We start from the raw sequence: 24,562 nt of genomic DNA, 5'->3' as shown, positions 1-24,562 counted from the left end.
TACTGTAAAAAAATAAATGTAACCTTTGCCATAGCAAAGGTTAAATTTTTTTTTACAATTTTACGGACAAAATAAAAGAAACGAATTTAATTAGTAATTTAGAATATCGATGAAGGTTAACCAAATATACTTAACTGTCATATAAAATAACTTAATCTTCAATATCGTCAAGGGTCATAAGCATTAATTATTCTCTCGAATTACTAAAGTCGTTGACAGGTCAAATAATTGAATGCGATGTACCGACATAAAGATAAAGCTTTAGAATTTAATTGGAACCCATACTTAGTTTAGAATAAAACGTTGTCCAACGTAAGTTGATACCTGGACTTTGTTCCAATATATTAATTAAAATAAGATTTTTCGGCTAATTTACATTGAAATATACATTGAAGTATTTATTCTTGGAATTCATTAAATGTAGTTTAAACAATACATATGTAGATGTCGAGTAAATAATAAAGTAGTGTGGAAGTCTAAACGAAAGCTTATCACGCACGCAAAAGTTTTACTCAAACTTTGATAAATGATAACAAGTCATGTATTTTTAAACAGTTCAACGAATTACGGTTTATGGAAAGATAAACAATATTGAACCGTACCTTGTAAGCCTAAATGAACAGCAACTGTAATAGCATTATATAGCAAATATTATAATGAATCATATGATTAATTTCAATATTTAAAAGTAGCTTTACTTTTATGAATGTAAATATTATACATTTACAAATTCTATGAAGTTTATTCGTTAAAATTGGTAATGATAAGATACGAAAAAGGTTTGGTGTTAGGAATTAACATCCGTCATTGAACATAAGACACTATATTAATTATTGATCCAAGATGGCCCAGTGGCTAGAGCGCGTGCATCTTAACCTATGATTACGTGTTCAAACCCAGGCAGGCAGGCAGTTTTATGCTTATAATTCATCTGGTGCTTAGTGATCAAAAAAAAACATCGTGAGGAAACCTGCATTTGTCTAATTTCAACGAAATTGTGCCTCAGCTGTGGCCAACGTGCATTGGCGCAGAGTTTACGGGCTCTTACTATACTTTTACTTTTTACTTTACTTTATTGCTGAAATGCAGGTAATCCATAAGTGCTTTGTTCAGCAAAGTTATCGATGCTGATGTGTGTTATTCATAGTTTAAGTAGTCACTTTTAAAGCATTCTTCGTATAACGTTTCTATATAATTAAATAAATAATAACGATAATAATTATTATTTAATATATTAATCTATGACAAAATTGAACTATTATTTCTATTAAAAATAAATAATTATTATATTTATTATTATTTATTGTAAGGCTTAAAATTGTAAATAAAATAAAACTTGGACACATGCATCTGATTGGTCGACGCTAAAAGTCGCGACGCTTCTAATGATTTAAAAAGTTAAGTATATACTTAATTCAAAACCTTTACGACATTATGGTTCTGAGTATTTTTTAGTGTTCTCTCTACGAATAGGTATTTTAGTTTTTTCTCATATCGCACCTTCTGACGAACTTCATAGCACTCGACGCATCGTTATATTAAGTTCAATATAATATTAACTTGAACTTTGTACAAGTATAATTCTGTGAACTTTTTTTCACCTCGTTATTTAATTTAAATCTATCCGGTAGCTCGCAAGAGAGTAAATTGATATTCACTCGTGAAATTTTAAATAACGGGATATAAGATATATTTATATATGACTAACAGTATCTAAAACGGGATATTTACCATGTTTTTTATTTTTATTTGGTGGAGCTCGATATTTCGATATTATCTACGAATGTCTTGTTCACGTGAACATCTACGAATGTCTTGTTAGTAATAAAAATAACCATGTTAATTTAAAATCTTATATTTATATATGATATATGAATTTGGATATATTTGATATATGCAAGATGTAAAATCAATATTTATTTACTGAAAACGTCTAATCTTATTGTGGTATTTTGACAAGGTTGCACAACAAGAATACCGTATATTTTTCGCCTTTTTATTTATATATTATATTCTACCTAAAACCGGTCACTTATCCAGAAACTAAGATTCACTTGTTTTTTACCGCCGATCACGAGATGGGTTATAAAAACAAATTAAAATCTGAGGCGCTTGCCCGCGCTCGAACCTGTAATGTTTATGATTCATGTGTTCTAGTAATTGGGCTTTTCTCGTTCTATTTTGTTTATGAACTATAAATTCAAAGCAATACTTGAGTCTTGTTATTTTTCTGGAGTGTATCCCAAGAGATTTAACCTGCGCCAATTCTGTATTATGCCGTACACTACAGTTTATTTTCAACAGAAATAGATATCACTAAGATGTAGAAAATTGCGAGCAGTTTCGTGAGAATATTGAAAACATTTTTACAGGTATAAAATATCACAAAATTATTGAAAATTTTAAATTTTCATGTAAAAATTCTGTCTCTTCTAGTATCTAATACAGAAATAGACGACATTATTTTTATTACTTGACTGATCATTGGCATCGTATAAAAAATCATCATCCAAAAATGTCATTCATTACAATAACTTTGAGGAAGGCGTTATTCTATAATGAAATCTTTTTAATATACAAAAATCAAAGATGGTCCCTGGTGTTCCAGTGGATATATTATCCTTACCTGATCTCCGTGAGTCCATGTTATAGAAGTAGGAGGTTCGGGTGTATGTCGAACCGTACAAGTTAGATTAATAGTCGATCCCGCTTGTATGAATAATTCGGCACCGCTTGATATCGTTGTTTCTGGTTCTAGGAATAAATATAATACTTATAATATACATGGCTACATAAATGGATTCATTTGTAGATGACAGCTTTAAGTTAAATCATTCTATGTTTATCACTTTATGTAAGTTAGTGTTAGTCTAAGTTGGCCGGCCTGAAGTTTGTTTTTTGTAGACGTACGTGAAATTTTAAAAGTAATAAAGTGTGTTACATTGAATTGTGCTTATTTGTATAAGTTTTCGCACGAATTTCTTGTTTTTCTAAAAACTATATCTTATTGGCCATTTATCATTAAATTCTGAGCAGCCAACAAAGATCATCCGAATATTACATAAATAAATGTCATCATAAAATATACTAAATATCAACAACTTTTATTGCACTCACCAACAATATTAAGAAATACGGGATGGCCTATCGGTGGTGTTGTTGATATCTGACACTCATATTGGCCTGAATCTCGACGCTGTGGACTCCGTATACGAAGCGCCCACTCTTCAGATCTTGGCTTGTGTTGAGCTTCAAAACGCTGGTCAGACGTGTAAGTGTACCGCCCTACTGTCAAAAGATGAATGTCGCGATGTCGCACCCATGAAACCTATCAAAGTAAAAAATTACACTGTTTAACCATCTCGCGATTGATATCCTAGCGTTGAAAAACAAATTCTAAAAAGTTTCGTTTGCTGCTGTTGCTTCATTATAATAACATTGTATTTAAGTGTACTATAAAAGAAATAAAAAAAAAACGCAACAAAATATACATACAAGCAGCAATGGATATAAAACTAAAAGAAAAACAGTTCAAATGATTTCTCGACATAAAATAAGAAATGAAAGAAAGAAAGGCGACTTGTACTGAAATGCTACGATAAGACGAAAAATACTGAAGTAGAAATATCAAAGAATTGTTTTTTTGTAAATATAAATAAACCGCATCGTTAAAAAAAGAAATACATTTTAGTAATACTATTGATTTCAATTTTGTTGATGTTACATAGATTAGAATCGACGGCCTTCATTCGAGATTCACGAGTTCTATCCTCTCAGCCATCTCGATATCTAGATAGTAAGTTAAATTAATCTAGACAACTAAATCTTGTTATCCTTGCAGCAACAATAATTTGCATTTAAAACTTAGGTACTAAATTCTTTGCTCGATTTTATAAAACTTTCCATTCTTTCATAACTATGTTATAGTTTTAAAGTTATTTTATTGTTAAAAATGATTTTCTTCTTTCTTGATTATATTAATCTAAAGAAAATTAGTTTAGTATTAATTAAAATCTAAAGAATATTAGTTAAGTACGGATAGGTATATATAGTCCAGTGAATAAAGACAAAATAAAGACCTAACTTCGGAAAAATTAGGGGAAAGCTTGAGTTTTGGATGAACCTTACTTTTATGGTTCTGAACAAATTCCCAAAAGTCCCCATTGATCCATGTGCAATGTCTTTATTCACTGGACTAATAAGGGTGGTCGATTTTTGCACGTGTAAAATATTCGTCTGAGAAAGTCAACTCTTATATCGAGTAAAGTAAACTTAAAAACAAAAACAACTTATTTCACTAACTCGTAGAGAGAATAAGATAAAGCATTATGTTACTTTTAAGAACCTTTTTACTAAAAATAAAAGTATCTGAGATCTTAATGTCAAGTCATTGAAACTTATAAAATATATTTTGAGTGTGTAGGCATTTTTAGCGTTGTTTCTTACTTTTACTGAAGTCTTAAAAAAATTTGAAAGTTCAGTACAGACTGATATAAGAAGTGACGTTATTTAAAACGACCCCCCGATACTTGCAATGAAAACATTAAATATACATATAAACTTTCGAATGGATTCCAATTACTTTAAAAACTTTGTCCTTCGACGGCAAGCAATGTGTATAATATGCAAAGTAGGATTTTATGAGCGAAATTCATCAAAACCTGCTTTGTTATCTTACTCAGTGTACTAGTATAACTGAGCGAGCCATAAATTAGGTATATTTACGAAATAATATTTTCTTAACGATACTGATATTCTACATTTTATTATCTTCCCAGTAAATTTTACTTATACATCGCATTTATACGTCCAATTATAAATACATTACATATTTTCTAAGTAATAATTATATTGATATCGTATTTTATTGTATGGTTCAGTGAAGTTGGTCCTAAAGTAAGTATAGTACGTAGATATATATTTGATATACTTTAACGATACAAATTAAAATATACGAAATATTAAGAAAAATAGGCGTTGTTTATATAAAGCTATATAATAAAACTAGATTTGAATATTTATTTTAGAACATTATATATAAATATTTGTGTTCGTATGTATTGACATATTTATGAGTGTATATATGTGTGTTTTAGATAGCTTGTTTATTTTACTTACTAATAGATACTATATTATAATCTGTGTCAAGTTAGGCGATCCGCTGGCGATGCTAAAACGTTTTATTTTCTCGTCTAAAAACTGAAAACTTCTAGAAAATTTGCAAATTTCCTACAAAATGTCATCTTCTATAACTGGTAGATGCATGGATATAATATCCAAGAGTATTCTCACAAAAATTCCCAAATCGATTTGTCAAGGATTTTATTTAATGTAGGTACATACGTACATAAGGACAACACTTGAAAATACAAATATGATAGGTCAAAATAACTTTACAGATAAAGAATTGAAAATGAGTTACATGTAGTAGAACAATAATCTGAAATTGTGCGTTCAAGGTTATTTGGATGTAAACTAAAAGAAAATTAGTATAGGTACGTCATATTTACTCGTAAATGATCGATTGACGTTGAGTTACTAAGAAGATAAAGCGGTACATTAAAACAAAACCCATGTAAATTCTCAATACAAACCTTTGTTCGAAGAAAAATAAAATAATCACAAAAATACATCGATAAACATTTAAGTTCAGACGTTAATTTAAAATCAACGTCTTTTCGTACGAGATATAATGGAGTCTGAGGGTATTTGCAGTCTACGCTTTATCAATAGGATGCTTAAGTGCGCACTTTAGAACCGAGGCGATCGCTATCAGAAAAGCTAATCATAAATATAAAACCTCTAGAGCCCATATCACTGAACATTTTATGTTCGTGCCGAATAAACATGGCCCCAATTTATTAGATACTGATTCTATGGTGAAATAAATTGTTGGCGATTTAGAAAATAGCCTGAATAGGATATAACAAAGAGATGAAACTCGGGCTGTTGAATTTTGTCGGAAAATTTTATAAAAAATGGTACCGATTATGATATTTTTATAATTTGTCTTGTTTTTTTTAAATAAATATTGTATTTGACCTGCGAGCATTGGCAGCTACACGCCACTAAGCGTGCCATTTCTCATAACTCACTGATACAAATAAATACCGAGCTTTATATGCTTTGAGAGTAAGATATACGTGATACAGATATTTTTTTATGATAGTTAGGCGGACGGGCAAATAATATTAAGTGGTCTCTACTGCTTAGCTCAGCGGTGGGAAATCTACAGGCTGTTACTGTGATATACGTTGACCTTAGAAGTATGAACTATTTCATTGAATGTGATTAAATATTTTAGAAAATCTTTAATATCTTTAAATTAGCTATAGCCGATAATAGTACTTATTTTTTAATTATACAGTATATCAACCGACTACTTGATTATGTCTTCATTTCATTGAATTAATTTTGCGTTTAATAATACAGCTATATTGCTTTTTATAAATCTATACACATAATAATAAGTACTTATATAATAATAATAATATAGTCATAGAGTAAACAATATTACTTTATTTATCTTAAACAATGTCACTGCACATATGGAAATGGTATATTTAGAAACTTTACTCAGATTTTTAAACACGTTGGTACCCTTAATAACAGAGTTTTCGCACTCGAATATCTTAAATTAAAGCTTAGAATGATTAATATCCGCATTTTCTTTATCGAATATATGTACGGGATTTTATACAAGTTGTAGGAATTCATTAAAATCTTATATAAATTAATATAAGAACATATTTTTTTTTTTTTTATAAAAACGTAATCCTCTAATATAATAATAATATTAATATAATAACAATAGATTAAATAAACATTAAACTGGCATGCATTATTATATTCAATATAGTAGACACAAAAAGACTCAATAACGTATATAATACTCACAGTTCTATTTTGAAGATTCTTAACTCTGCACAATAATCTAACCGGATGTCCAACAAGACCAGTAATATTTCTTGGAGTACTAGGATCGAAATATGGAGCATCCTGTGCACCATGCCACTCTTGAAGGAATTCAGAACGGAATCTCTGTGATGAAATATCCATCGTCGTGTTATCTAATGGAGCGTCTGTACCGGAACCAGCTATGAAAGAAGAATGACTCGGATTAATATCATTATCAAAGTAGTGTCAGTTATAATGATGACGGTTATACATATATTTGAGTTATTCGATGTTGTATAGAAAATATTTTTAAGTTGATAAACGGTTTTAATCAAATATATTTCTAGTTATATACCGGGTTTGATGGATTATAGGCTTCTGAATGAAACCAATTGGAGGTACAATGTAAAAACAAAATTCAGTACCTGAAGCATAAAGCAGACATTATAGGATGAAAGAAAAAAACGAAAATCATATTACATATTACAATTTTTTTAATTTAATTTTTAATATAACCAAACAAATTCATATTTATTGAAGTTATTGGATGTATTGAGTATCTACTGTTTTCATTAAATAACTAGTTTTAAAGTAAAATTCCAGATTGCTTGGAATTTTACATTCAAATATAACAATTTAAAATGTAAAATACTGATAGAACTATTGTGATCTATTAATAAAATTTAAAATGAACGGGCTATTTATAAGTTTCTTGTACATTTTTAATATGATTGTCAAATAAATCAATTTAATCTTTGTTAAAAAGTATTAGCTATTTTGTTATCCAAATACCGAGTCGTGTCTGGGTTCGTCTTACGCTACAATGCAAAGCACTTAAAGAACAAAGAGGTTTTCGAGCAACGGAGATCGTGTTTACATCGTAATAGAACATTTATTATGCGAAAAAGGAAATGTCATAAGCATTGAAAGATGCCGACACACGACGCTCTCTTAAAAATTAATAACCTTAGGGCTTTTTAAAGATACAAAGAGGATGCCACTTCATTCAACTTTATAGCAATCTTATTGAACTGCTATACATTCGTAGTCACTGGACCGGATAGAAATAAATACAAAGTCTCCAAGTCAGAGAATTATTTACAACTTCGTTCCTGAAAGGAAATCGGACTAGGCCTATATTTGGCATAGATACAGTAAAAATCAATTCTGGCCGGCTTATAATCTTTTATTTAAGATTTCATTCATTTATGACAGTTTTTGAGAACATTATTGTTTTATTTTCATACTCTGTATTGTAATTCTTTTGATAATAACGCCCAAAACCACAAACGAAATTACAAAAGCAAAAAAAATATTACATCGAACTTTAGTGTGAGAAATGTAAGTATATAATGTTTATGTTTTAATTTCTTATAATAATGAAAATAAATTAACGAGGCACCTGACGCTGCTGGCATCGTAAAAAATTTTTTGTGTCATCGTCCAGAAGCTTCGAATCAAAATCAAAGATGCTACATCAACACGGCCTGTAACTTTATTGACTTATTCACCCATCAATCCGAATTTCAGCATTAGGAATTATTAATGTTTATCGATACAATAATTGATAAGTGGTCTCCAACAAAGTTGACCTGAATAAAGCCCTGTCACCAAACTACTCAAGATAACAACCGTCTATTAAAACTTAATTATGGAGGCAAAAGGAAAATTATTTAAGTTAATAATTTTAGCACAATATATATACTATAGGCTAAATATTTATTGAAAATATTATGACAATATTAAAGTATTATCTTTTTCCTTTATACGCTTCAGTCTAATGACCTATCTGAGCCCTCATGATGATAAGTTCCGTACGTACCAATGAGAAAAAGGCATCCATGCAGAAGAGATATCCACAATGCGGATTTTGCTCCACTTGCCACTTGGCCCATGTTTCACCGCCTATTTATCTGTGGATTAATTAAAATCATGACATTACAATTGTTATATTATATAATACAAGAGTATATATACAAATGGTTGAAATAAAAATGGTTGTCTACTATTTTTAAAATGCTGCCTTTTGTAGAGCAATTTGATCTGAATGAAAATATGATCATATTTTTCAAAATATGTCTTTTTAAGATAATAAGTAATTGAAATACAACCACTTCGAAGTATTATTTATTTCATTTCATCAAAATCGGTTGAGTTTATCAAGAGTCATAACAATTTACGCTAGTTGGTGACTATAAATACTAAACACTATTTTCAGGGTTTAATTGTAATTCCCTGGTATGGGATTAACAGCATTGTTTTGCTTTCGTACATATTGTAGGTTTTAGAATTTATTATTTTTATTCACGATAAACTTAACACGGTTATAGTTGGGCATAGCTAGTATTAAATATACCTAACTAAACACAAGAAGGGATATTGATTTAGTTGGTTTAATACCTCAAATAATGAGTTTGTCGAGATAATGGTGATCTCTTAAATGAATACAGAAATCAATTCCGATAAACCTTTACAAACTCAATCAAAATATTTTATAACAGTTTGTTAGCCTTACAGTGTTAGACCAAACAATATGAAATTCTTAGAACTTCAGCTTTCATAACACAAGAATCAGCCTTGTTTATTAGATAGCTACTGTTTCAACAATAATACCGAGCAATATTTCGATATTACTAGAATTATCTAGTAACTGTTAAGTAAGTAACTTTAGATTTGAAAATATAGTTAGAATGAATATTAAAAAACAAAAAAATACTCTAAACAATACACATACATTATTAATGTGTTAATATTTTTCACAATTTTCCGAATATAGTTTGACTTGTATATGCGAAAGTTTGTATGCAAACAACAGTATCTTGTTATGTTAGCTCAAAGCATGAAGATAATAGAATAGAGGGTGATGCTCAACCAGCATGATTCCAGGAATATCGCCGCTACATGCTTTGAGATCATACGCCCTGATAAACGGCTCTTAACAGTAAGATCGGGGATTCAACCGGAACATGTAATTCTGTTTTAATTTAAAATATGACTAACTAGTTCACGCCCGCGGCTTTGTTCCCGTTTTAGAGGTTGGTTGGTAGGTGTTAGGTTAAAAAGCCTATGTTCTTCCTTGGAGTTCAAGGTTACTTCATACCAAATTTCATTAAATTCTGTACAATAGTTTGACCGTGTAAGAACAACAGACAGACATATATTACTATATTGTGCATGTTTTGTACCTGTAAACTTTCCTCTTGAATCAATCTATCTATTAAAAAAACCACATCAAAATTCGTTGTGCAATTTTAAAGATCTAAGCATACATAGGGACAGACAGCGGTAAGCGATTATACTATGTAATGTAGATTTTAATGGGTTAATTTAAAAAAAAAAACGCATCTTTAAACGATCAAGAGCCATTTTTTTTTTGTATGATTACGAACTCTTATAAGTAGTAAGAGATAGTTTTGGCAGTTATAGAATCGCTATAGAATAAGTTGACCCATCTATTCCTTTGCTTTTATATACCCAAACACAATTATTCTGGTTTATAAAAGTCAAGTAAATACTGTTTACAATAAATTTAATTATGGATACCAAGATTGATTTTAATTATTTTCAAAGCGGAAATTCACAATGGTAATATGTTGCTCTAATGTATTTTTATAAAATTAAAATGCGTATCAAGTACTTCAATATACATGATGTCTTAACAATGTTTAATTAAATTAGTATTTTTTTTTTATGATATCGGTAGGCAGACGAGCTAATGGGCCACCTGATGGTATGTGGTCACCACCGCCCATAGACAATGGCGTTGTAAGAAATATTAACCATTCCTTACATCACCAATGCGCCACCAACCTTGAGAACTGAGATGTTACGTCCCTTGTGCCTGTAGTTACACTGGCTCACTCACCCTTCAAACCGGAACACAACAATATTGAGTACTGCGGTTTGGCGGTAGAATATTTGATGAGTGGGTGGTACCCACCCAGACGGGCTTGCACAAAGCCCTACCACCAAGATATGACCAGTATGTACAATACTCTCATATCATTTGGCAAAGCGTCGTAACAACTACCTATTAACAGATCCAGCGGACAAGGAATGTTAATAATATCCAACAAAACCACAATCAGTGTAAATTACCAAGTAATAAAATAAATTCAAAAGATTTTTCATACTTTAGGCTTTTTGCTACCTTTGGGTTCATAATACGCCTTATTAATTATTTATTTCAGGCGAGGAAGGTCACATAATTATTCTACGAATATTTCACTTAAGGGATCTTCAGCAGCTCTACAAATATTTCATTAAATTAGTCCTTAAGGGCCGTGTCAGTGCCCATTATATATAATTGAAACCAAACAGTCGGAGACAGAACTTGACAATTACTCACGGCTTGGTATTTCAATCTAAGAAATGATTAGTGAATTTAGCCACAGTTATAAGAAATTTTAAAGTGGAACAGAATAGGTTTAATGTTTTTTTGGTAATAAGTCTTTGTGCATGATTGTTCATAGTACTTGCTTTTTTTTATTAATAGGAATACGTAATTTAATAGGTTCTGGTTTAAAGGACGAGTGAGCCATTGAATCTATCTCAAGGTTTTTTCCTTTTTTACGGTAAGCAAAATATTTTTAAAATTAAAATTTACTTTACGAAATAATGTCAATGTCTTACTTGGTGGTAGGGCTTTGCGTAAGCCCACCTGGGTTAGTACCACCTGTTCATCATATATTCTACTGTCAAACAGCAATACTCAGCATTGTTGTGTTCCGGTTTGAAGGGTAAGTGAGCCATTGTAATTACAGGCACATGGGACATAACATCTAAGTTTCCAAGTTTGATGGCGCATTGGCGACGTAAACAATGGTTGATATTTCATACAGCGCCGATATTTAAGTGCGGTGGTGACCACTTACCATCAGGTACCCATTTGCTCGTCCGTCTACCTATATCATAACAAAAAAAAATCATTATATATACATACATATATTGTCGTTCTATTTACGAAATAAACCTATATATATTTGTTACATTGATTTAATATAATAACTTTACACAATAGTTTCGTTTGTTGTTGAATTAGATAATAACCAAAAACAATATTTGTCGGTCAAATTTATCTAAAAACTAGGACAACTCCTAACTAAATTTCATATTGGCAACTGGAACAGAGAACAAAAAGTAAACGCTCATGTTCAGATGTTGTTGGAAACTCATACCAATTTGTCTTTGCTAACTCCGGACAGACAAACGAGTATCCGTTCAATTTATTGATAATCTATACGAAAGTCGCTTAAATTTCGTTTATATCCAACCTACAAATCAATTCGGACTTTGCATTTAAAGGTTGTACTTTATATAGCATGTACGATGAGATTTGTTGCCGTGATAAAAACCTTTGATAATAACTGTTTATTTTTGTAGGTAATATTTAATACGAGTACGCAACAATTTAACGGGTAGATTAAGTTACGTTAAGTTTTTTAGGGTAATTAAGTTAAAATTAAATCTGTTATATAGTAATGTTTCATTGGGATCGTATGATATTTGTAATGGTATAATGAGAGCTTGAATAATTCTGGTATTCAAATTTTGTGGTAACACAATTTAGGATTGTATTCCGATATTAATTGGTCATTTCACTTCATAGTTTTGAGGGCGCATTTAATTTTGCTGATTTAATTTTTATTTTGTATATTCAAATATTTTGAAAGAATGAATGAAAATGGAAGGCAATTATGTTGACCATGACACAAATAAGAGCCGAGATGGCCTTGTGGTTAGAACGCGTGCGTCTTAGCCGATGATTGCGAGCTCAAACCCAGGAAAGCACTACTGAATTTTCATGTGCTTAATTTGTGTTTATAATTAATTTCGTGCTCGGCGGTGAAGTGTGATTCATCGTGAGCAAATCTGCATGTGTCTAATTTCAACGAAATTCTGCCACATGTGTATCCACCAACCCGCATTGGAGCTGAGTGGTGAAATATGCTTCAAACCTTCTCCTCAAAGGGAGGAGGCCTTAGCTATAGCGTGGGAAATTTATAGGCTGTTACTGTGAATGAAAATGTATTTATATGTTGAACATAATATTATAAAGTAGCTGAAGCCGCAGTTTGAAATATTTGAAACTCAGTTTGTGACGAAAATACTTCAAGAACCCTTTATCTCCGACATTACCCCCTCAGAGGGTTAACTTATGTCTGTATTTGGGGTTCAAGCTTCATTTGTACTTCATTTAATTAAAATCAATTCAGTGATTTAGCCGTTAAAGCGAAAGAGACGGACAGAATTTCACTTTTATAATATTAATACTGATAGTACAAAATAATACGAGTACATAATGATAGAATAAAATAATTTTATTTATAATTTAAATTAGTGTGTCTGATGGGACATTAAAATATATATAATTGTAAGTATAAAAATCAAACGTGAGTACTTTAATATTTTCAAAGCCACAGAGGACAATATTTATTTTTTCGGTACAACATCCAAAAGCGAAGCTGTTTGATTGTTATTGTCAGTCTTTTAATAAAGCCACGCCATTTCTAAATGTAAATAAAAACAATCGGTTTCCCTACAGGATGACACTGGCGTAATAATAATGCTCATTGAAGTATCTCCAGAATTATAAGTATACCTTATATTAAGGGAGTTCTGCGTTTGAGATACAGATACTCACACGACTGCAATACATTTGAGCATAATGTCAATTTTTTATCCTGAAAACATATTTTGATCACAGGACACGCTTTAAATTTCATGTATAAAATTATTACTTAACTTTTAAATTAAACTGGTATTTTAACGAATGCTAGTAAGTTATTTGCTTGATGAGATTTAAGAATTAATTAGCCACAGAATTCAGGATGTATTTTCCTGTGTTTACTAAACTCATGAAACATTGATATTCGATGATAGAGTAATTAAGAAGGTGTAGGCAGGCTTGACAAAGGCCTACAAAATGACAGGATCTTACCGTGATCATGAATTTGTAGAGATAGCTTGTTGTACAGATAGCTCTAAATAGAGCATAATGTCAAGTAAAGTTTTAGAAAATGTATTTATATTATACTGGTTTATTTTATCAATGAATACTCCTGTAATTTAACAATATATAATGTCAAATTATAACCAGCATCAAAAATGAATAATGTAAGGAATGAATCCTTTAATTCTTACTATTATTATTGTCGACGTTTCTAAATGAAAGAAACTTTTAGTAACTCTTTGCGCATATTTTAAAGTCGAGGCTTTACTATTGAGGACTTCTCTATACAATATGATACAATAAACTATATTTGAAGTTCGACAGATCTGCTTTGGCAAAATTTGTCTGGAAAGTGTTTGGATATACGACTTATAAACTATGTCTATCCTGAAAGTATAACTTATGTGATAGATTTGCACCAAGGGGATTAGTATAATTTTGATTACATTCGGAATAAGAGAAGCATTGATGTATATTTGATGATCACATTAGTATTAGTTGTGTATGAACTTCATTTAAAATTACCCTTACATACAAAGTTTAATTTAAGCGAATTGATATTTTATAATTTTTATTTTAAGTGAACTGAACATTGACATATTTAATGATAATATACGTTGTTTTAAGAAAAAAACAATAGTAAATATAAATTATAATTCATAGCCTATAATAATTCAGTAACTCCAAATGGTTATCCTGCTTTTAAGATGTTACATACAAACTGATAATTAATATTCCTATGTATAATTCAAACTTTATATTTTCATTATGACATTTTACAAATTCTAACATTGTATTTAAACTCACAATCGTTTCATTTTGCTTAATTTAATTTATTTTTAACATTTTGACATAAAACCGTATTTAGACTGTTTTCCTATTGTCTCTTTATTTTTATTAATTTTATAATGTTTTATTTTATGAATTAGCTTTTTACAATGTTGAGTTATACTTCAATTTCCAAGTAATCTTAGAACACCGTAAAAAAGTAGGCAATTACCCATTTACTTATTATGACTTTTGGTTTACTGTGTATTTTTGTTGTACTACTTGTTGGTGTTGTCAAATAAATAAATAAATAAACTCCTATAATAATGTACACTTTATTAACTAAAAATAATTTAGGAATAAAATCACACTGTAGTATTACAATTTACCTCGCGTCATGGAGTTATGTCATCATAAATACAAAATAGCCTTGTTATGCCTGTTTCACGAAAGTAACATTAGTCATGTAAATAATAAAAGTAATAATAGTTAGAACCGAATTCACGGTTGCTATGTCATGGACTTTTTCAACAAATAACACTTTTTAACAAATATTTAAAACTAATCGTAATTCGATATAATTAGCTAAGTAAAGGATTATACTCAATACAGGTATGATACATCTGCATAGATACGAGTATCTTCTACATTTTAAACTAAATATGAATGGTTTTTGAAGTGATAACTTGTTATGGGAGGGTAAACCTCATCGTTACGTAACGCGCATTCCCCTTCTCTTACGCATATAGATATATATATATCAAAACTCTCGATTAAATTTATTTTTAAACTTAAGTAATAGTATTGCTACATTTAGTTTATTTAGCCTAAGATTATTTACGCTAAACCAGTGTACTATATCCGAGTTAGCATAGTTTACATCGTCACACTGTACCTGCTTTCTATTAATTTAAAAAACTAAGGAGGTATCATCAGTAAACAATACTATATCATGTTTGTTCCCAACAAGAAAGGGTAAGTTATTGATGTATACGAGGAATATAAAAGGTCCAAGAATTGATCCTTGAGGGACCCCCATACCAACTGAGACGCCAGGAGACCTTTTTTCTTTAACGTCAACCCTCTGAATTCTGTTGTAAAGGTAAGAAGTCAGAAGGTCGAGCGCACGTTCTCTAATTCCATAGTGATAAAGTTTCCTGACAGAGTTTTCTGTTGAACATAATCAAAGGCTTTGGATAAGTGAGAAAATCCCTAAGGCAACCTGGTACTCCTCCCAGGCTTCATAGATATTCCTTATAAGCTCGATATCTGCTTCGGTAGTCAAGCGACCCCTCGTAAATCCAAATCGTTTTCTATGAAGCAGATTATGTCTGTTGAAGTATGCTAATAATTGATTTAGAATAATTATCAAATATTTTGCTGAGGATAGGTAGTATTGAGATTGACCTATAGTTGTTGGGGTCTAAGGAAGTACCAGATTTAAATATTGGAATGACCTTGCCATGTTTCATCATCTAGGAAATATACCACGTCGGATACAACTATTAAATATTATTGCAAGATAAGGTGCAATCACATCGATTATTGAATTTATCACCTTAACAGAAATACCCCACAGATCAGCAGTTTTCTAAATGTCTAATGATTTAAACATACATATTATATCATTGGTGAGGGTTCGCTTGCGTTAGCGTTGGTTAACACACGTGTTAAAAGATTGACTGAACAGAGACTAGAGGCTGAAGAAACATATACACTGTGTATGTCTATGGATAATTTTTATAAGTATCAGAGAATCGACGACAAATTAAAACGAGAGATCAATTATCTCTAAAAAGAAAAAAGTTCGTTGGATTCAAATTTGTGAATCCCTGAGTCCTCGTTCCTCTTCCTCTGCAGTCTGGTCCTAACTTAAAAAATTTCGCTGATGCCTTAATTCTGACAATGTTACCTCAAATACTCCTTCTGAGTGGCTTAACAATTTCGCTGATAAGCTTGCCCCCCCCACTTTTGTCCCTTATGAGGACAGTTTTCTAATTTCAACGCCAGCATCTACTTTTGGATGAAATGGATGCCCCCTTTTCTTTTTCCGAACTTCAATATACATTAAATAGTTTATCCGATTCTACACCAGGGGAAGACGGCGTTCCTTACTCTTTTATTTCCAAATTAAATGATAAAGCTAAAAATTGTTTTTTAAATATTATTAACTCGGTTTTTATCAAAGGAATTGTCCGGCAATCTTGGAAGTCACAAATTGTTATACCCATTCTTAAACCGGGTAAGAACCCTTCAGATTGCAACTCATATATTCATATATTTCTTGGTATTATTCTCGATCACCGACTGAATCGAATTTCACACTCTGACCATTTAGCCAAGAAATGTGAAAAATCAATTAATGCTCTTAGAGCAGTATCTGGAGTTTGGTGGGGAGCTCACCCTTATACATTGAAGCTGATCTATAACGCAATAGTTCGTAGTCATTTTGACTATGGACTGTTTGTTCTAGATCTATTCAATAAATCAGCTTCAGAAAAATTAAACAAAATTCAGTTTAAATGTTTGCGCATAATCTTGGGTGCGATGAAATCCACCCCTACTAATGCTCTGCAGGTTAAGTGTGTTGACCCTCCTCTACATATAAGGAGGCAATACTTATGTCACCGCTTTATCATCAAATTGTTACAGCTATCTTCCCATCCTCTATTGGCCCGATTAACAAATTATCCCACCTTTACAACTCAGACAGTCTGAAATCCTCATTTCTGTTAAACAGTTTCCTCAAGTATACCAATCTCCCTCATCCCCTTACCACTTTTCCTTCTAATCCTCTTTTTTCCACCCCCTTTAAGGCTCTTTTAATTAATCCTCTCATAATCACAAACCTCGGTTTTATAAAAGGTTCTTCTGATACTGCCGTCCAATTCCAAAGAATTTTTCATCAAAATTGGCTAAATCACCTCGCTATACATATATACTAATGCCTCTAAACTCTCACCGAACGGATGCGTTGGTTCAGCTTGCTGGATACCAAAGTATAAAATTTAAATGCCCTCCTATTTAAATACACCCCTGGAACTTCTATACTTTACGGTGAGGCCATTGCTTTACTGGAAGCTATTATGTATGCCCAGTCACACAATATACCACAGTCAATTATTTTATGTAACTCATTAAGCTGTCTATTGGCCATTAAAGAAAATCCATTTCGTAGCAAATTAAGACTCTCTATCGTTTTTAAGATCAGATACCCTGTTGTCCTGTCATCAACAGGGTCAACATGTTTTGCTCGTATTGATTCCAAGTCATTCAGGTATTATTGGAAATGAGATGGCTGACTCATATGCAAAGATTTCTATACAATCTGGTTCATCCAAGCATTTTGTCAATTCCGCTAGAGACTTGCTCACTCTTGCGAAAGCTCGAATGGATAAATCCTGGAACTCTTTTTGGATTTCATCAAAATCGGTTAAGGCTAAGTATTATTCGGCGTTACAACCTGAAATTCCGAGGCGACCTTGGTTTTCATTTCACAGGCACGCCGACCGTTGGGTCACTTCCACAATCTGTCGGTTACGCCTCGGCCATTCATGCACACCTACTGACCTAGCAAAGATAAGAGTTCGAGATCACTCGCTGTGTGAATGTGGCCTAGACGAAGGTTCCACAACCCATATCCTGTTCCTTTGTCCTAAACTTATCCATCCCATTTACGACATTCTCCCTCCTAAAGTCCCTCGCCCTATAAATGTTGAATGTTTGTTGACGTTTGTGTTTATTCCATTTTGTTCTTTTTTATGTAAATATATTAAATGTAATAAAATTAAGTTGTGAATAGTCCAATTGAGTGTTATATTTTAGTATATATAGTTTAGAGTACTAACAATTATTTTTAATTTACCTTATTATTAACCCTTAATGTTTGTGTTGTTCTAGGTTAAGGATTAACAAGGAAATTGCTACTACTATGCTAGTGTTCAAAATTTAATTGAGTTTGTTTCCTCAACCGTACCGATCAATCTCTTTCGTGTCTTCTCCATCCTACGTGACATTGGTGAAATAATCTGTGCCCTGTCGGCACAACTAAAAGCCATTAAACTAAGAATTGAATTGAATTATATCATTGGTGTTTTAAGGAAAACAAAATTAAAGTTTGATTTGCATTCTCTTACATTTTCTTTGATCAATGACTTGGCAACAGCTGGAGAAGAAATAAGTAATTTAATTGTCAAAACTGGGAGGTCAGCAAACATTTTTTCAAAAACTGAGGCAATTCAGGGTCAATTCGGATGTGCGACCGCTGACTACCAGTTTTACAATTAATAATTTTCTAAGTCATTTTTATCTTGTCATGTGTATTCTTAATTTTATTTTTTATAGTTAGAGTTTCAGCGAAAAATCACACTTTTCTAAATAATTTTGAATAGTTACATAAGGCAAAAGTGGCACCATTATTGTACGTCCTTTCATTATAAAGCTCGTACATTCGTTGCCTACTTTTATGAATTCCAATAGTTGCCCAATCATTGAATTTTTAAAAGTTTTTTGTCTCAACTGTTTTAGAAGTAAATCTGGCATTGAACTTATTTCTAATTAATTTAAATAGATTGTTGTACAAAACATTGGGATTATCACTAAAAAATAGGTATGGTAGATTGGCCATAACTTATATATTCTATCAGTTTCAATACGCCGGTTTCAACTTAAAATGTCACAGTGCATTTCACTTATAAATGGTTCGGTAATGAAGTGTTTCAAATTGATTTTATAAAATAATTTTATTAAACTGTAATAAATCGTGGTTTAATGATATAATTGGTATCACGCTGCGCCGCCTTGACATTGTTCAATTATTAAGCGATCTCACCCTGGCCGGAATTTTCCGGTATGTATTAGATTAATCCATTAATATTAATTGAGATAATTAATAGAAATAAGCTCAGATTAGCAAAGCACATTACCGTACTTAATTACCTAGTCGACCAGTTTAAATTTTTTTGGGTTCATATTGATTGCAAGCTTAGGACTATTATTGAAATCCTTATTATAAATAGTAATTAAATTAACAAATTTAGCTTTATTAATAAAATTATATATTTTATATAAAATTATTTAATTTTTGTTTTTTTTTTTCTTCTCCATGTTAACCAAATTATAATTTTCTTGTATTTGATTTTATGTAAAGTGCTAAATTACAGAGGTTAAATAAATTTATAAAATTTTTCAGTAACATCTTAAAAAGTAATATTTATCGTTAATTAAATTGAAACCTGGTGATGGTGTAATTGTCCGATAATTGAGGCCAATAAATAGTTTTTAAGACTTCATTTTTTTAATATATAGCAAGCTTATGCATTTTAAAATAATAAAAAAAATGCTCTTTATATAAGATTGTGATAACTTGGATTCGATTCTCGGAAAGGCCCAACAAATGTTATTGGGTTGGTCTGACGAGGCATTCTCAACTGCCATAATTTTAAAAGTTGTCTCTGTTACAAACCTGTGCACATAAAGCTTAGTCCTGATCATGTTGTCTTTCTCTCTTTCATGACAGGTTTTCTTTGCGTTAGTTAATGGTAGTGAGATAATATAGTTCATCTGTGTTCGAGCATAAACTTGTGCACTTAATGATATTATAAAATAAAAATATTATATTTCAGAATCCATTAATCAGTCAATTTCCAAAGTACAATCATCGTGAACGATCCTCTATATCTATTATGCTAATACATCATACCGACAGAAGGCCCCAAGTGTTTTTTCCATTTATGTTTATTGATATTTAATAATATCTATATAATAATAAATAATAGTAATATCACTTAAGATTTTATCAAAACACTAATATAACCCGGCTTTTCAGTTACACAGTTAGTTATAAAGACACGAATATAATCAATGGAGTTAGTATACTTTCAGACATTCTAATGTACAATGTTAACCAAATGTGTTTAATCGGTACATTGCACGTCAAAGCAATTTATAGGACCATCATCATAAAATATGACATTTGAATTTTGATGTGTCCTCAATTCATAATTTATTTCGCTTAAATTATTTTATAATGAACTAGCGACCCGCCCCTGCTTCGCACGGTAAATATACTACAGAATGTCTTAAAACTATGTCCCTGCGTTTTAAATCTGTAATATCTTCGAAAGTATTTATTTAAATTACGCGGTGTAAAGGGCCATATTGATTTATATTAAATACATTTAATGTACTAAATTGGATAAGGATTAATGCTGTATTGCTTAAAATCGTTTCGAAAATAAGCTGGTTAGGTTATTATGGGTTATCCCTAAGAGATAGACATATACCCTCGGGTACTTTTTTGAAGACCTTTTTGAGGTTTACAATACTGGAGTACATTATTTTGATCTATCTCGTAAGGTTCAGCCAGCGTTTGCAATGTAAGCGCAAAATTTGTGTGTATTTACGACATCACTTCAGAAACCTCTAATATTATCAGTGTTTCTCTACTATATTGTACATATTAACCTTTCTCTTAAATCAAAATGTCTATTTATAAAAAAAACCGCATCAAAATCCGTTGTGTAATTTTAAAGATCTAAGCATACATAGGGACAGACAGCGGCAAGCGACTTAGTTTTATACTATGTAATGATAACGATTCACTATAAAAAAAAGTGATTTTTGAATTGAAAAAAAATTTTTTGATTAATTTGACTTTAACTAACCTACGTTGTTTAATCCAATATATTTCACTGATAATAAATGGTAACATAGTGTATATTGATATAATTTTATTTACTCCTCAATATTACTCGTAAATATTTCAATTTAGTGATCCCAGATCCAGACATGACATATGTATTCGTTAATCAAACAAATATTTCAAGTTGTCTAGATGTTGATATTTATGTTTAGTGTACGTTTTGGGACCCGACGCAGGGGTTGTTTAACATGAGGCTTTATTTATTTGTTCTTCAAGTTAAAATGTCCAATGAGAAAATTTACATAAACTGTTGAATATATACACACTCAAGTTTTGAAGACATAATTGGTGTGCATATTCCCTGTGAATAATCTTACGAGTAATAAGTATATTCACGTTTCAACCAATTAAAATTGCTTGTTAAACATTTGTTTATGAATACGTTTTACAAAAACTAAGACTGCCATTGAAGGAAGCTCAAACATCTCCTTATAGGACTACCGTAATATCTCTCGTCCCCTAATTACGCAGGATCATTAACCTTTCAAACTGACCCGCAGTCATACAAAGACATAAAAGTTTAAGGATTTATAATTATGTTCTTTCATCAATCCATCAGCGTTCATATTATAGCGACATAGACCTTTTCTAATTGGAAACACTCCAGCCTGTCCTGTACCTTCTGTATCTAGTGGCCTTTCGTCCCTTTCTTTACATCATTAGTCCACCTGGTATTTCCTATGCTCCTTTTCCTTGTATATGTTATTGGGTGTTTTTAATACAAAAGTCTAAATCATTCCTAAATTTTTATTAAAAGCCGAAATTCGTTGGTGAGTTTCTTTATCAATGTATTGAATGAAAAATATCAAAGTAAAATAACAATAAGCTTTAAAACATGGAAGACTTAAGTATCGTTAAGGGGAATGAAATTCATTCATTATCATTTCAAAGAGAGTTTAAGTTCCCTAATTGAATTACCATTTGACCTCCCAAAAATGTTTTTTTTTTTTCTCCTTTTCAGTTAAGTTGAGATCGTAAACGATGCATTTCGAAACATTCTCGAATAGAAATAAGGGTATTTCAGTTAGAGTTTCTTTTTCATTATGAGAATAATTTAATACGTAGCTCGGCGCAAGTAGCATTAACAAAGAAAAATTGAGTTAAATTACCTTGGATTTGATGACTCAATATTGTGCAAAGAATGTATATATACATAATATAAAATTATGTTATTTTGTAGCATACGAATTTATATTCATGTGATTGTTAGTTTAAGAATTATTTCCCTTAATCGTTAACCTTTCGAGTACTTTCTGAAGTTTGCTAGTAGAGTGTGCTATTGCGTTAGGCCTAGACTTTATGGAAGCCATTTTTGTTGTGCAATATATGAAAAAAATAGTAATAACATCACCTTACGTGTTACTTAATGTTTAACATGAATTCAACTTGCGTTTCAGAATTGAAATATTTGTTTAATGAAATGAATATATTGCATTTATTATAAAAGTTTTTATAATTCAGTCACTGGCAGATAATTTAATAATTATTATATACAGATGGTTTGCTTTAGAAATTAATTTTAATTAAATTTGTAGATATAGACCGTTAAGAGATTTTTAAATATGAAAACTAGCCAAGCCACGTGAATCTTTACCAAAGATTGCAATAAGTACGATTTTTCGTATCCTTAATTTGTATTTATAATTAATCCCGAGCTTGTCAGTGATTAAAAAGATCGTGCAACTATTCTTGATATACACGTGAAATTCCTGTGTATATCAACTAACCTGCTTAGGAGCAATAGTAGCGTGTTAGAATAAACTCAAATCATTCTCTTCAAATGAAGACATAGCAGTGAGACATTTACAGGCTCACACTTTGCTTTTATTTTACTTAGAGATTATTATCTAACATATATATAAATAAAATATGAACAGTATAATAGAATAAATTATATTTGTTACAGACAGCTTAAAAAAAAAAAAAATTTACAAGTAGATTGTTACTTAAGTAGATTTTTCTAGAAAGCAAAGAGTAAAATCTAGCTTATGATCTTGTGAAGTACCCGCATGTCTAGTACTATGCGCAGAAAACTTAGTAAGTAATAGCAACTTCGCTAACCTTAAAAGTGTATACTCTATTCACATACTTAGTGATGGAGCAACAACTTTAGTATGCGGCATTTCAGTACCAGAGACAGATAGGTTTTCACTAAAGTTTTTATTTACGTGTAAATAATCCGACCGTATTTTTTCAAGATGACGGATGTCAGGGCTATTTTAAATAAACAATAATTTGCTCATTTTTCTAAGTCGTGATGTTTTTATTAAATCGGGTGGTAAGTTATCTTATATAAAATCAGCACTATATGTAATTTTTTATCAAGTGTACAACTGTACAAGTTGAATAATATGAATATATAAAATTCTTAAAACATTCGACACAAGAATGTTCCTCTGTAAATATTTATTTCAAAACTGGTGATCGGAAAAGCATTTGGTTCTGTGGCCTGATTACTCTCCGGATTTTTCGAGTTGCCAGGATCATGAGAGTATTGGAATAAAATGTGCACATGTATAATTTTTTATTCATTGAAATTTAATTTGTAGTCAAAGTAGCGTAATCAAACATTATTTTGCCCTTGTTTATACGAACCAGTTCACAGGTAAGTGTTAGCAGTAAATTAGTAGCTCACGCAAACTCAATTATTCGGCTTGTTTAATGCAAATGACGTTCAGACGGCAAATGTTTGCGATTTTTTAAATTTCAAACCGAGTTTATTTAAGAAGCCATAGTTAATACATACGACACGATCAAAATATTCTTTTATTATTGTAATATTAGGATGTTACTTGGTGACGAACGGAACAAAAATCATAAAAAATAAAGCCATTTTTCTTTTCAAAATTTTTTTCCTTTGATGTCATATATTTAAATTAAATAATAAAATGAAAATTTACTTCACAAAATCAGTCAATCAAAATCTAATGCTTGACATAGGCTTCTCCCAAAAAGTCCCAGTCCCATCACCTACTTCAAGTCGTCGGCCTGTTTGGGGATTTGCCGAGCCACGGTCTCCAATCTAGAACACGTCTTCTCTTTTGCTTCTGTCCTTCGACATACACGACTAGACCACTTCCACTTCAGTCAGCTAATAATGCAAGCTCTGTCGGTTAGTCTGGTTCTTCTCTGGATAACCTTATATCTGATTTTATCCTCAAAGATACTCCGAGCATAGATGGATCCATAACTGCAATTAGTATCCACGTTTCGGCACTATAAGCTATGGTAGGTGAAACGTA

At 31.0% G+C, this 24,562-nt stretch overlaps 1 protein-coding gene across 1 annotated transcript in view; it reads right to left on the bottom strand.

Moving 5' to 3' along the window:
- Positions 1–24,562, bottom strand: part of LOC113400651 (leucine-rich repeats and immunoglobulin-like domains protein 1) — a 39,370-nt gene that overhangs the window by 5,103 nt on the left and 9,705 nt on the right. The window contains exons 2-5 of the mRNA XM_026640330.2: positions 8,720–8,810; positions 6,898–7,097; positions 3,118–3,328; positions 2,627–2,754 (exon numbers count right to left, since the gene is read on the bottom strand). Coding sequence (XP_026496115.1) covers positions 2,627–2,754; positions 3,118–3,328; positions 6,898–7,097; positions 8,720–8,792 — 612 coding nt within the window. The 5' untranslated portion in view covers positions 8,793–8,810. The remainder of the gene's footprint in view (positions 1–2,626; positions 2,755–3,117; positions 3,329–6,897; positions 7,098–8,719; positions 8,811–24,562) is intronic.

The sequence above is a fragment of the Vanessa tameamea genome, chromosome 10, assembly GCF_037043105.1.
Source record: "Vanessa tameamea isolate UH-Manoa-2023 chromosome 10, ilVanTame1 primary haplotype, whole genome shotgun sequence".
NCBI classification, from domain to species: Eukaryota; Metazoa; Arthropoda; class Insecta; order Lepidoptera; family Nymphalidae; genus Vanessa; species Vanessa tameamea.
This window is presented reverse-complemented; position numbering and strand designations above follow the sequence as displayed.